Raw genomic sequence first — 14685 nt, forward strand, 5'->3', positions numbered from 1 at the left:
TAGCATAGCATTCACATGGTCACACAATTGCTGGCCTTTAAATAGTTTAATTTATAAAGCTTTCTTAGCAAGAACAGTTTGCTGTTGAGACTTGAATGCTCATGCAGTTTCTGTAATGAAGTCCACATACCTTTAGCCGTTTTCTCTGTTCTTATGTGGATAAGCTGGTCATCTTCCACTAATAAGCTTGTAATCACTTTTGCTTGTTTATCCTTCCTGTCCCATTCCTCCGTCTCTCCGTTTGCGGGTCTGTCTGTATTCAGCACTTGCCACAAGTCATCTTTGTTAAGAAACATTTGTAGTTTAAACTTCCATAGCTGGTAATTGGCATTGTTCAGCTTTGCTATTGCAAACTTCACATCTGAACCACTTGCTATCTTTCAGCAGTCTGTATACAGTATTCACTGACTCACTGTATGCACTGAGTATTCTTTCCAGTGCCTCTGGGTGCTGCTGGGTACGCTGGGTGCGCTGGGAAATCCTCTCCAATGCCTGGGTGCCTGGGCCCTAAACCTATTAGCAGGTTATTGAATCATGCGCTTGGAAGCTTGTTGTATGCAGAGAATACTTTAATTTCATGGAGGATGTCTTCATCGTGTCTTACAGGAAACAGGAGGATACAAGTACATACGCTGAAGACAGAACATCCTGTTATCACATTACCATAAAATACAAACCATAACACTACAGTGCCACCTGCTGGATAGAAAGGTATAATGCACACAGTGTATATTGTTCAATTTATATAAGCAACTTTACATTACATGTTGTTTTTCTTCCAACAGGATGTGTGCTCTTCCTCCAGTCAGCTGTCACACAGTGTATGCCAAGACTCCACTCCTACTTCTGAATGAGGAATTAAAAACTCTAATGCCCCGTACACAATGGTCGGACTTTGTTCGGACATTCCGACAACAAAATCCTAGGATTTTTTCCGACGGATGTTGGCTCAAACTTGTCTTGCATACACACGGTCACACAAAGTTGTCGGAAAATCCGATCGTTCTAAACGCAGTGACGTAAAACACGTACGTCGGGACTATAAACGGGGCAGTGGCCAATAGCTTTTATCTCTTTATTTATTCTGAGCATGCTTGGCACTTTGTCCGTCGGATTTGTGTACACACGATCGGAAATTCTGACAACGGATTTTGTTGTCGGAAAATTTTATATCCTGCTCTCAAACTTTGTGTGTCGGAAAATCCGATGGAAAATGTCCGATGGAGTCCACACACGGTCGGAATTTCCGACAACACGCTCCGATCGGACATTTTCCATCAGAAAATCCGACCGTTTGTACGGGGCATTACACGATGTTAGAATTCTAAAGAATATAGAAAGCTGAAGACAGCAGATATACATGTAAAACTTATATAGGGAGATTTGTTTCATCTCTGTGTATCATCTGAGGCTGTTCACTTCACTGGGTATAGGACAGGGTTTACATCCACTTTAAAATGTATTTTTTTTTTCATCTGAGGCTGTCCATAAATGGACAGATATCTTTCTGAGAACGAAAGCTTGGATGATATCTGCCCCTCCTGCACAAAGCTACTGGGTGCAAAGATGACCGTGACTCTTGTCTAGGGATGAGCCGAACACCCCCCGGTTCGGTTCGCACCAGAACCCGCGAACGGACCGAAAGTTCGCACGAACGTTAGAACCCCATTGACGTCTATGGGACTCGAACGTTCGAAATCAAAAGTGCTCATTTTAAAGGCTAATTTGCATGGTATTGTCCTAAAAAGGGTTTGGGGACCCGGGTCCTACCCCAGGGGACATGTATCAATGCAAAAAAAACTTTTAAAAACGGCCGTTTTTTCGGGAGCAGTGATTTTAATGATGCTTAAAGTAAAAAAAAAAAAGTGAAATATTCCTTTAAATATCGTACCTGGGGGGTGTCTATAGTATGCCTGTAAAGTGACGCGTGTTTCCCATGTTTAGAACAGTCCCTGCACCAAATGTCATTTTTAAAGGAAAAAATCTCATTTAAAACTGCTTGCGGGTTTAATGTCATGTCGGGTCATGGCAATATGGATGAAAATCAGTGAGACAAACGGCATGGGTACCCCCCAGTCCATTACCAGGCCCTTTGGGTCTTGTATGGATATTAAGGGGAACCCCGCACCCAAATTAAAATAAGGAAAGGTGTGGGGCCACCAGGCCCTATATACTCTGAACAGCAGTATACAGGCGGTGCAAACAAGACAGGGACTGTAGGTTTGTTGTTAAGTAGAATCTGTTTGTAATTTTGAACATTTTTAACGTGTTTAGCTCCAGCCAAAAAATCTTTTCTAAGCTTTTTGGAAAACATAGGGAAGGGTTATCACCCCTGTGACATTTGTTTTGCTGTCTTTCCTCCTCTTCAGAAGATTTCACCTCACTTTTTTGTCCCAATGAAAAATGTTTTTTGAAAATTTGGGTTTTTTTGTGGAACAAGGATTGGAAAGCATCAGTGGAAAGGAGAAATTGTTTTCCCATATTAACTCTTACAGGAGAGAATTTCCCTTCCTAGGGGTAGATTTCATCTCACTTCCTGTTGTCTCCTTCCGTTTGCAAGTAGGAGTCGTTTGTAAGTTAGATGTTTGAAAGTAGGGTCCTGCCCTATATACTCAGCAGAAATTTGGGCCTTAGGTGTTGCTGTGGCCACAACACTGTAAGCCCTCACAGGGCCCTGCTGTGAAATATTAGATCAAGAATTGTAATTACATGCCCCTGTTGAACAGGAGCTGAAAAATTAGGCCTTAGGCACTGGTGCTGGTGCCACAACACTGCAACCCCTCACAGACACTCTAGTTGGAACGCAGGAACGAGCCCTGCTGCAAATTATTGCTTCAAAAATTGTAATTACACGCCCCTGTTAGACAGGGGCAGAAAAATTGGGCCTTAGGCACTGGTGCTGGTGCCACAACACTGCAACCCCTCACAGACACTCTAGTTGGAACGCAGGAACGAGCCCTGCTGCAAAGTATTGCATCAAAAATTGTAATTACACGCCCCTGTTAGACAGGGGCAGAAAAATTGGGCCTTAGGCACTGGTGCTGGTGCCACAACACTGCAACCCCTCACAGACACTCTAGTTGGAACGCAGGAACGAGCCCTGCTGCAAAGTATTGCATCAAAAATTGTAATTACACGCCCCTGTTAGACAGGGGCAGAAAAATTGGGCCCTAGGCACTGGTGCTGGTGCCACAACACTGCAACCCCTCACAGACACTCTAGTTGGAATGCAGGAACGAGCCCTGCTGCAAAGTATTACATCAAAAATTGTAATTACACGCCCCTGTTAAACAGGGGCTGAAAAATTGTGCCTTAGGCACTGGTGGTGGCGCCCAGAACCAAAAATGTTCTTACAAGCTATCAGCGTGATGATTGAGGAGGAAGAGGATAATTACTCAGGGATAGTCACTCAGCATCAGCATAGGCAGTCTTTGAAGGGATCTGAGATTTCAAAAAAAATTATTCGGTTACATCAGCATCAGGTGCTTGGTAGCTGGTGGTGATCCAAGACTCATTCATTTTTATGAAGGTCAGCCGATCGACCGAGTCGGTGGACAGACGCACCCTGTGATCGGTTACCACGCCTCCAGCAGCACTGAATGTGCGTTCCGAAAGAACGCTGGATGCAGGACAGGCCAGTAGCTCAATTGCATACTGTGCAAGCTCTGGCCAGTGATCCATCCTCAAGACCCAGTAACCCAGAGGATTTTCGGTGGGAAAGGTGTCCAAGTCTGATCTTGCCCCTAGGTATTCCTGCACCATGTAAAACAGACGCTGGCGATGGTTGCTGGAACCGATCATACCTTGGGGCTGCGGACCAAAAAATTGTCTGAACGCATCGGTCAGACGGCCACCTTCTCCACCGCTCCTTCTTTGACTGACCGAAGCCTCAGCAACACGTTGTCCAGAAACAGGAGTTTGTAACCTCCCAGTCTCTGGGAACGCGTTGCACAGACCTTTCTGCAAGGCCTCCCGAAGATGTTTCATCCTCTGCTCCCTCTGCGATGGCAAGATAAGGTCCGCAACCTTACCCTTGTAACGTGGATCAAGGAGGGTTGCCAGCCAGTATTGGTCCTTCTCCTTGATACCACGAATACGAGGATCCTTACGCAGGCTTTGCAGGATCAGGGAGGCCATGCAGCGTAGGTTTGCTGAGGCATTCGGTCCGGAGTCCTCTGGGTCACTAAGAACGACATGGTCCGCAGCCACCTCCTCCCAGCCACGTACAAGTCCATGTGTTTCTTGGGACTGATCCCTTAAAGACTGCTGCTGATGCTGAGTGCCAGGCTCCACCTCCATACTGACACAATCTTCCTCCTCCTCCTCTTCCTCCTCGTCCTCTTCCTGTGTGATCGGCGGGCACGCAGGAACACTGTCTGGATAAAGGGGGCCTTGAGAGCTAAGGAAGTCCTCCTCTTCCTGCCTCTGTTCTGCCTCAAGTGCCCTGTCCATTATTCCACGCAGCGTGTGCTCCAACAGGTGGACAAGGGGGACAGTGTCACTGATGCATGCACTGTCACTGCTCACCATCCTCGTGGCCTCCTCGAATGGTGACAGGACAGTGCATGCATCCCTGATCATGGCCCACTGGCGTGGGGAAAAAAAACCAAGCTCCCCTGACCCTGTCCTGGTGCCATAGTCGCACAGGTACTCATTGATGGCCCTCTGCTGCGTGTGCAGCCGCTGCAGCATGGCCAACGTTGAGTTCCACCTGGTGGGCATGTCACAGATTAGGCGGTTCTTGGGCAGGTTAAACTCCTTTTGGAGGTCCGTCAGCCGAGCACTGGCATTATATGACCGGCGGAAATGCACACAGACTTTCCTGGCCTGCCTCAGGACATCCTGTAAGCCCGGGTACCTGCCCAAGAACCGCTGCACCACCAAGTTAAGGACGTGAGCCAAACAGGGCACATGGGTCATTTGTCCCTGTCGGAGGGCAGAGAGGAGGTTGGTGCCATTGTCGCAAACCACCATTCCTGCCTTAAGTTGGCGTGGCGTCAACCACCTCTGAACCTGCCCCTGCAGAGCTGACAGAACCTCTGCCCCAGTGTGGCTCCTGTCCCCCAAGCACACCAGCTCAAGCACCGCATGGCATCTTTTGGCCTGCGTACTTGCGTAGCCCCTTGAACGCCTACGGAGCACCGCTGGTTCCGAGGAAGAGGCCATGGAGGAAGAAGAAGAGGAGGGGGTGGAGGAGAGAGGTGTGTCACAATCAGCATTTTGGAGGCGTGGTGGCAGAACAACCTCCAACACTACTGCACCTTGTCCTGCATCCTTCCCAGCTGCCAGCAGAGTCACCCAATGCGCCGTGAAACTTAGGTAACGTCCCTGTCCATGCCTGCTGGACCATGAGTCAGCGGTAATATGCACCTTACCGCTGACCGCCCTGTCCAGCGAGGCATGGACATTGCCTTCCACATGCCGGTAGAGAGCCGGAATCGCCTTCCGTGAGAAAAAGTGGCGTTTGGGTACCTGCCACTGAGGAACCGCACATTCCACAAACTCACGGAAGGGGGCAGAGTCTACCAACTGAAAAGGCAGCAGTTGAAGTGCTAGCAATTTTGCCAAGCTAGCATTCAACCGCTGGGCATGTGGATGGCTGGGAGCAAACTTCTTTCGGCGGTGCAGCAGCTGGGGCAGGGAAATTTGCCTGGTACAATCTGACGTCGGTGTACCAAAAGCAGATTGCCCACAAGTACTTGGCTGTGACACACCTAATTCTACACCTTCATTCCTCTCACTGCAGGTCTCAGAGAGGACTGAAGGTCTAGTGGGGTTGGAAATCTCAGCTGATGAGGAGCAAGGAGAGATCCTCTTTGTTCTTTGGTGTGGGTCTTTTAGATACGCTTGCCAACGAACTGCATGGCAGGTCAACATATGTCTGGTCAAGCATGTGGTACCCAAGCGGGAGATATTTTGGCCACGCGAGATACGCTTGAGACATATGTTGCAAATAGCAGCGGTGCGATCTGATGCACTCGTCTCAAAAAAGGCCCACACCAAAGAACTTTTTGAATAACGCGCAGAGACTGCAGCGCCCTGCACATGTGGAGCTTTGGGGTGTGATGCAGTCAATGTGTTGCCCTTAGGCTGGCCCCTGGAGGGCATCCTGCCTCGTTGGTGATGTGCTGCCGCCTCCTCCTCCTCCTCCTCCTCCTCCTCCTCCTCCTCTCTCCTATCAGGCACCCACGTTGAGTCAGTGACCTCATCATCCCCTCCCTCCTCATCACTGGAGCAAACCTGGCAGTATGCTGCAGCAGGGGGAGCATGACTGCCAGATTGCTGTCCTTCTTGGGCACCCCCTCTGTCCGCGCTCATGTTACTGCCTTCATCGAGCTCAGTATCGTCATCAGAGCCTTCCAAACGCTGGGCATCCTCCTGGAGCATGTACCCAACACTGTGGTCAAACAGTTCGAGGGAATCCTCATGAGGACATGGTGGAGCTAGGGAAGGAGTCACTGATGACATTGAGCTGAGGGAAGAGGCCGCTGCTTTGCCAGACAAAGCACCCTGGGCATGGGTGAGAGAGGATGAGGAGGATGAGGACGGCTTGGTCATCCACTCGACCAAGTCTTCCGCATGTTGCGGCTCAACATGGCCAGCTGCCGAAAAAAAGGCCAAGCGTGTCCCATGGCCACGTGCTGATGAGGATGCACCGTCTCCACGACCAGCACTAGACACAGAGCCTGCTTGCCCTCTCTTATTGGCTTGTGACTGTCTGCCTCTCCTTCTTGGCCTTCCAGACATACTAATGGCCTGTAGCTGCACTAAGCTGGGATAGAACACCTGTAATTTTCTTCAAGTAGCTTTATATACTGTAACCAGACAAGCCTGCCTGTCAGTAGGAAGATAACAGGAACGGATCTAGCTGAACACTGTGAGCAGGACGCACTGTACTAAATGTAAATAGTCTAGCTGCCTGACCGTGGTACTAATAGGATCAAATAGAACACCTGTAATTTTCTTCAGGTAGCTTTATATACTGTAACCAGACAAGCCTGCCTGTCAGTAGGAAGATAACAGGAACGGATCTAGCTGTACACTGTGAGCAGGACGCACTGTACTAAATGTAAATAGTCTAGCTGCCTGACCGTGGTACTAATAGGATCAAATAGAACACCTGTAATTTTCTTCAGGTAGCTTTATATACTGTAACCAGACAAGCCTGCCTGTCAGTAGGAAGATAACAGGAACGGATCTAGCTGTACACTGTGAGCAGGACGCACTGTACTAAATGTAAATAGTCTAGCTGCCTGACCGTGGTACTAATAGGATCAAATAGAACACCTGTAATTTTCTTCAGGTAGCTTTATATACTGTAACCAGACAAGCCTGCCTGTCAGTAGGAAGATAACAGGAACGGATCTAGCTGAACACTGTGAGCAGGACGCACTGTACTAAATGTAAATAGTCTAGCTGCCTGACCGTGGTACTAATAGGATCAAATAGAACACCTGTAATTTTCTTCAGGTAGCTTTATATACTGTAACCAGACAAGCCTGCCGGTCAGTAGGAATTTAACAGGAACGGATCTAGCTGAACACTGTGAGCAGGACGCACTGCACTAAATGTAAATAGCAGGAACGGATCTAGCTGAACACTGTGAGCAGGACGCACTGCACTAAATGTAAATAGTCTAGAAGATAACAGGAACGGATCTAGCTGAACACTGTGAGCAGGACGCACTGCATTAAATGTAAATAGTCTAGATAGAAGATAACAGGAACGGATCTAGCTAAACTGAATACAGTGTATATATATATATGCAACACCTGGGATGCATATATATACACAATACACTGTAAGTGCAGCTAACTGACTGACTGTTCTGCCTAATCTATCTAACTCAAATCAAATGACACTGTCTCTCTCTCTCTCTATCTCTCAGCACACCGGAACACACACTACACAGGGCCGCCGTGCAGGCGGCCTTATATAGTGTGGGGTGTGTACTAAATGCCCTGAGCCGTAATTGGCCAAAGCCACCCTGGCTTTGGCCAATTACAGCTCTCTCTACTGACAGCGCTGTGATTGGCCAAGCATGCGGGTCATAGTGCATGCTTGGCCAATCATCAGCCAGCAATGCACTGCGATGCCGCAGTGAATTATGGGCCGTGACGCGCCACACGAATTTAGCGCGAACGGCCCATAACGTTCGCAATTCGGCGAACGATCGAACAGCCGATGTTCGAGTCGAACATGGGTTCGACTCGAACACGAAGCTCATCCCTACTCTTGTCCAATGCTAACAATGGCACATGAATGGCAAGTGAAGTTCAAAATTTGTCAGGGTATCTTGTACCTAAAGAGCCATAGAGCCAACCATGGTCACCCTAATTGGTAAAATAAACCATTGGATATTATTATTTATTAGGTCACTGTCAGAAAGGTTCCATTAAAGGTCATCTGCATGTGGCCTTTATTTATTTATTTATTTATTTTAAGGTATTTATATAGCGCTGTCAATTTACACAGCACTTTACATATACATTGTACATTCACATCAGTCCCTACCCTCAAGGAGCTTACAATCTAATGTACCTATCTCACATTCATACATACTAGGGACAATTTAGACAGGATCCAATCAGCCTACCAGCATGTTCACTTGATGTTACTGATGTGCGTGCCTCTGCAAGCCCGGGCACACACATTTACGCTTCACAGTGTGTGCATTTGCTTGGCATTGGCAGTAACCGGTCTGCCTGGCTTGCCTAAGTGGTTTTAAAATGCATTCTTACCTGATGCTCTGATTTGTGCTTCATTCCTGACCCGCCTTGATTTTCTCTGGATTCTCCTACTTCTGATTAAACCTGTTTCACCAACTCTGGCACATTCCTTCAACTTTGTCTCTGCTGCTTGTCTATTGCTAACTTGAGCCATATCTCGGATATGATACCCTGCTGCTCATCTGTTACCGACCCTGGCCTGTTCCTTGATTATGCTGTGTGACCTGCTGCCTACTTCCTGATCCTTGATCAATCCACTTGTACTACAACTATCATGCTTTTGTGGACCTCCACTCTCCAGTCATCCCAGTTATTTTCATCTGCCGTTACACTGCCATTGTGCTACCTGTTGCTCCAATAAGGGGTGCTTAAGCTGGAGAGGCTGCTGTCATCATATTGGTCTTTACCAGGTACATAACAGCCCCTCCATAGAGACATTGCTCGAATCAGCAAGTAATTATTAACCTACTTTACATTAAACATTAACAACATTTCTGTATTCATAGTGGATGTTTTCATTGCCCAGTGTGGAATTCACTTCATGTTGAATAGTTAAGTGTTGTCATTAACCTCTGTTAATGATTTAATGACAGCAGAATCCCTGAGCAACTGAGAAATACACGAACAAGTGAAAGCATATATTTAATAAATCATTACGCAGAGTATTTTTTTATTCATGTGTGGAATGTGAAGATTTGGTATAAAAAGGGATTCAGTAGGGTATGAACATATATGTGCACATAGGTTTCTGCAGGAATGTTCTTTGGTGATGGCAGTAGGGGAATAACTGGGAAGTCAGACACTGAGATCTCAGTGCTGGGACACCCATGAGCAGCTCATAAGTGCACACTCCTAACAGAAATACAGTTTAACCACTTAAGGACCGGAAGGATTTACCCCCTTAATGACCAGGTCATTTTTTGTGATACAGCAGTGCGTTGTTTTAACTGACAATTGCGCGGTCGCGCAACCCTGTACCCAAACAAAATTGACGTCCTTTTTTTCCCACAAATAGAGCTTTCTTTTGGTGGTATTTGATCACCTCTGCGGTTTTTATTTTTTGCGCTATAAACAAAAAATGACCGATAATTTTGAAAAAAAAAAAAAAACAATATTTTTAAATTTTTGCTATAACAAATATCCAAAAAAAAAAAAATTAAAAATTTGTATTTGTATTCTTCTACATATTTTTGGTAACAAAATCGCAATGTATTGATTGGTATATATAAGCGTATATTGATTGGTTTGCGCAAAAGATATAGTGCCTACAAAATAGGGGATAGTTTTATGGCATTTTTAATATAAATTTTTTGTTTTACTAGTAATGGCGGTGATCAGCGATTTTTAGTGGGACTGCGACATTGGGACGGACAGATCGGACATGTTTGACACTTTTTTGGGACCAGTGACATTTATAGAGCGATCAGTGCTATAAAAATGCACTGATTGCTGTATAAATGACACTGGCAGGGAAGGGGGTTAACACTAGTGGTGATCAAGGGGTTAAACATGTTCCCTGGGAGGTGCTTCTAACTGTTGGGGGAGGAGACTGACCGGGAGTACAGAGAGATCGTTCTTCCTAATCACTAGGAACAGATGATGGGCAGCACAGTGGTGTAGTGAGTAGCACTCTTGCCTAGCAGTAAGAAGGGTCGCTGGTTCAAATCCCAACTATGACACTACCTGCCTGGAGTTTGCAAGTTCTCCCTGTGCCTGCGTGGGTTTTCTCCGGGTACTCCGGTTTCCTCCCACACTCCAAAGACATGCTAGTAGGTTAATTGGCTTCTGTCCAAAATTGGCCCTAATATATGAATGTTAGAGACCTTGGATTGTGGGCTCCTTGATATGGGTACCTTAAATAAAAATAGGGATAGTTGTAGACACGCACCCACACTTGCTCAGGTTAAACTTGATGGACTGGTGTCTTTATTCAACCTTACTAACTATGTAACGATCACTCTGTACTTCCTCGTCAGAACGAGGATTTGTTCGTTTGCATTGACAGATCCCCGTTCTTGCTCTCTGTGAAGCAATCGCAGCCGCTTGCCACACGCATCAACCTCCCCGCCATGCAGGGGGCCCGTGCGCACGCCTGCTATAGCTCTTAAAGGGACCACCATACCGGTATGGCAATTTGCGGGAACGAGCCGACCTGCTGCCGTTTAATGACAGCGGCTGGTCGGCAAGTGGTTAACATGGACTTTTACTTCAAGACACAATTAAATTGCACATGCTATGGCCATAGGGGTATCCCAAATCAGTTCTAAACGGAGAAAAGTATTTTTTTTCTCAAACAATCTAGGATGAGTAAAAAATTGAGGCTTCACTAACCAGGTCAGGCTTCCTTAACGTGAACCTGTCCTTATCTTCATTTTGTACCCCCACGGTTCCTTGGATGGGCTAAACACAGGTTTGCTTTAAGGGCACGATCTGGCAGGATCAACAGGTAATAAAACTGTCACAGAGGAAACCAGAGGAAACAAAGACCAGTGACAGACTGCATCATATGTGTCATTTTTTGTTTTTACACTTTAAAGGTGAACTCCAGGTATACAGCTATAGTAAATATACAGATAATATACTTATATGAGAGCTGTTTTATCTGCCCAAAAAAAATGGAATTATGTTAAATCATGTAGGCCTGGGATTTATCACCCTGTCTGGCAGAGGGGAAGACCTGTTTTTCCTCCGCTGTAGTATAGCTATGCCCCCCCCCTTAAAAATACAGTGTGTGCTGCACTTACAGTTTTCTCTTAGTCCCCCTGCAAATTCTCACAAATACCTTTTGATCCTGCCAGTGTCTGCAAGTCCACCTAATGCAGCTTCCTGTGATGATGGTGGGCACAGCTTCTCATTTTTTGCTCCAGTTTTTCATACCTTATCCCGCTGTGCCTGTCCTATGACTTGAATACATGCAACAATCACTCACACCTTTTACCTATTGGACCTCTTCCATGCAACGTCTCCCTGAGAGGTGGAAGCTGGCATTCATATTTTGGGTTCCTGTGATCCATTTTCCCAAAGTCAGAATAGCTGTTCAGTCCATTAAATCCTGATGAAGTTGTTGGAGACACAAATACATCTTTACCATGAAGAGGCACCACCTTCCTCACCTTGTGGTTCAACTTAGAAGTGTTCAGCCCCATGGCAGGAATAGCCGATCACAATATAAAATGTTCATCTGAAACCAAAATACATAGATATCCCCCCCAAAAAATGTATCCACTTGAAAGTACAATCTGTTTCTAAAGTCAGAAGTCTCTGGATTCCTCACTCTCTAGCTGACCTAGAATTCCTAGCCTGCTCTAGAGTTAAACATTTACATGATGCAAGAGCGGAGGTAGAATAACTGACTGTGATTATGAAAGTACATTTACCAGCCTGGGGGTAACAGACACAACAATGTGTGTTCAGAACACAATTCAGTAAACTTTACCTAATAAACCAAATGTAGACAAAAGTAAGGGGATTTTTTGAGATGACCAACAGGGAGATACATAGGAGAATTTTATACAAAATACTTTGTTTGTTAAAATCAACCATAGTATTTATTACAAACATTTCAAATTCTGTTGTTAACAGTAAAAACATTAGAAGCACATTATAAGCACAACATTTGAGGTAATCATGTCCAAACATTAGTCTACACGTTTCTCAGGTATTCCATTTCTTAAAGGCTAAATTTGTGTTTAGGACATAAATATGATAGAAAAAAACCCTACAAATCTACAACATCTACAATAGGGACAGAAAAGTCAAATTACAAAAACAAATTACATAAAATATCTCAGTGATACCCTCAGCGATACAGTGGGTATAGAAAAGAATCACCACCCTTTAAAATAATCAAATTTTGTTGCTTTGCAGCCTGAAATGAAGACAGACACAGTTTTTGTTTTATCCAGCTAAATAAAGATATTTATAACATCCAAGTGAAAGATATAACACCAACATGTCAGAAATAAAAAATAAAAAACAGAATCACTTAGTTGGAAAAAGGATCACCCCCTCCTAATACTCAATCCGGTGTAGCTAATCACCTTCTCACCTTCTTCAACTATGATCAGTTGTGGTCATTTTGATTAGCTCAGCATAAAAAGAGCTTTCCTGGAGCATTTCTGTCCCTGGTGTTGCAACTGAAGTAAACAATCAACTATGGGTGGCAAGGCAAAACATCTCCAGGATAAAATTGTGGACAGTCACGAGTCAGGAGATGGATTAAAAAAAATGTCAAAGGTTTTATCAATGCCTAGATGCACTGTGAAGTCTATTATTAAGAAATGGTAGGTATTTGGTACAACACAGACCCTTCCTGGATCAGGACATCGCTCCAAACTGCTTGAAAGAGCCAGGAGGAAACTGGTCAGAGAGGCTACCAAGGGGCCCACAGCAACTGTGAAGAAGATGAAGGAATTTATGACAAAGAGTGGTCATGATGTGCATGTGACAGCAATATTAAAAAATTCTCTACAAATGTGGCTTGTATGGGAGGGTTGCAAGAAAAAAGCCACTACTCAAGAAAGGCCCCATGCAGTCACGACTGAGCTTTGCCAAAACGCACCTTGAAGATTCTGAGGCTACATGGAAAAAGGTGTTCTGGTCAGATGAGAATATCATTTAATTATTTGGCCTCAAAACCAACTGAAATCTATCCAAATAACACAGTAAAGCGTGAAATTGCTAATATCCTGTTATGGGGGCGTTTCTCTGCAGCAGGGACTGGAGCACTTGTCAGGATAGAAGGAAAAATGGATGGGGCAAAATACTGTAAAATTCTTGAGGAAAATCCCTTGCCCTCTGCAAGGAAGTGGTCAATGGGAAGAAAGTTTACCTTCCAACCAGGGATGGACTGACAACACTCAGGGCCCCTGGACCAAATAAAGAAAGGGCCCCCTGTCAGGCCCCACCCATGACTCACCCTTGACCCAGCCCATGGCCTGTCCCTGACCCCATCCCTACGTTTTGCACAAAGTACAACTTCTGCCTTTTTTTTAATGGGACCTGGAGAGGGGGTCTCTCTATAACAGTGTCCATTAGACAGTCTGTTAGAAAGCGTCCCCTCCAGGCCCCATTAGATTCTACAACAGAGTCTAATGGGACCTGGGGGGGGGGGTCTCTCTCTAACAGTGTCCATTAGAGATTCTTTGTTAGAGAGAGCCCCCTTACAGGACCCATTAGAGACTACAAAGGAGTCTAATGGGACCTGGAGGGGGGGGGGGTCTTTCTAACAGAGGCCCTTACAGTGTCCATTATAGAGTCTGTTAGAAAGAGTCCCCCCCCCCTCCAGGTCCCATTAGAGACTACAAATGAAAATAATGGGACCTGGAGGGGGGGGCTCTTTCTAACAGAGTGTACAGTGAACACCTTCATTCACTCTGGTCCTCATGGGACCCCCTCTTTGTGCCATAACTCTCACCCATGCCCCAACCTCTCACAAAGTAGAAATAAAATTGGCACTGTGTAGCGCTCCTCTTACCTTAACTATGGGTACTGTAGCTGTGGCTGGTTCCCGCATCCTCTGTTGCTGGCTGGCTCCTGTGGGTGGCTGGCTGACTCCCTGTTGTGGGTGGGTCACCATGGGTGGCTTGCTGACCCTGATGTGGGTGGGTCACCGTGGGTGGCTGGCACCCTGGCCCTGCTGTGGGTGGGTCACCGTGGGTGGTTGACTGGCTGGCCCTGCTGTGGGTGGGTCACCGTGGGTGGCTGGCTGGCTGGCACCCTGACCCTGCTGTGGATGGGTCACCATGGGTGGCTGGCTGGCACCCTGGTCCTACTGTGGGTGGGTCACCGGCATGGGTGGCTGCCTGGCTCACACCCTGGCCCTGCTGTAGTTGGCTGGTGTGTCCCCTCCTCTTCTGCCTTTCTGGGTATTGTTTACCGAGGTGAGGGAGGGACTTGGAGGCAGGCAGTGGCCTTTGCCCTATCTGGGACAGTAGAACTAGAAGGTTTGCAGCAG

At 46.2% G+C, this 14685-nt stretch overlaps 1 protein-coding gene across 2 annotated transcripts in view; it reads right to left on the minus strand.

The window, feature by feature from the left end:
• CCDC198 (coiled-coil domain containing 198) overlaps nucleotides 1-12072 on the minus strand; it is a 78669-nt gene extending 66597 nt beyond the window's left edge. Inside the window, exon 1 of one of the 2 annotated variants that reach the window (XM_073610709.1) lies at nucleotides 8742-9721. In XM_073610709.1, the coding sequence (XP_073466810.1) occupies nucleotides 8742-8883 (142 nt within the window). In that variant the 5' untranslated portion in view covers nucleotides 8884-9721. Of the gene's footprint in view, nucleotides 1-8741; nucleotides 9722-11667 lie in introns of those variants that run through there. The other variant, XM_073610708.1, reaches the window with a different exon arrangement.
• Between the last annotated feature and the right edge of the window lie 2613 nt (nucleotides 12073-14685).

This window comes from Aquarana catesbeiana, linkage group LG13, assembly GCF_042186555.1.
Source record: "Aquarana catesbeiana isolate 2022-GZ linkage group LG13, ASM4218655v1, whole genome shotgun sequence".
Classification (NCBI taxonomy): Eukaryota; Metazoa; Chordata; class Amphibia; order Anura; family Ranidae; genus Aquarana; species Aquarana catesbeiana.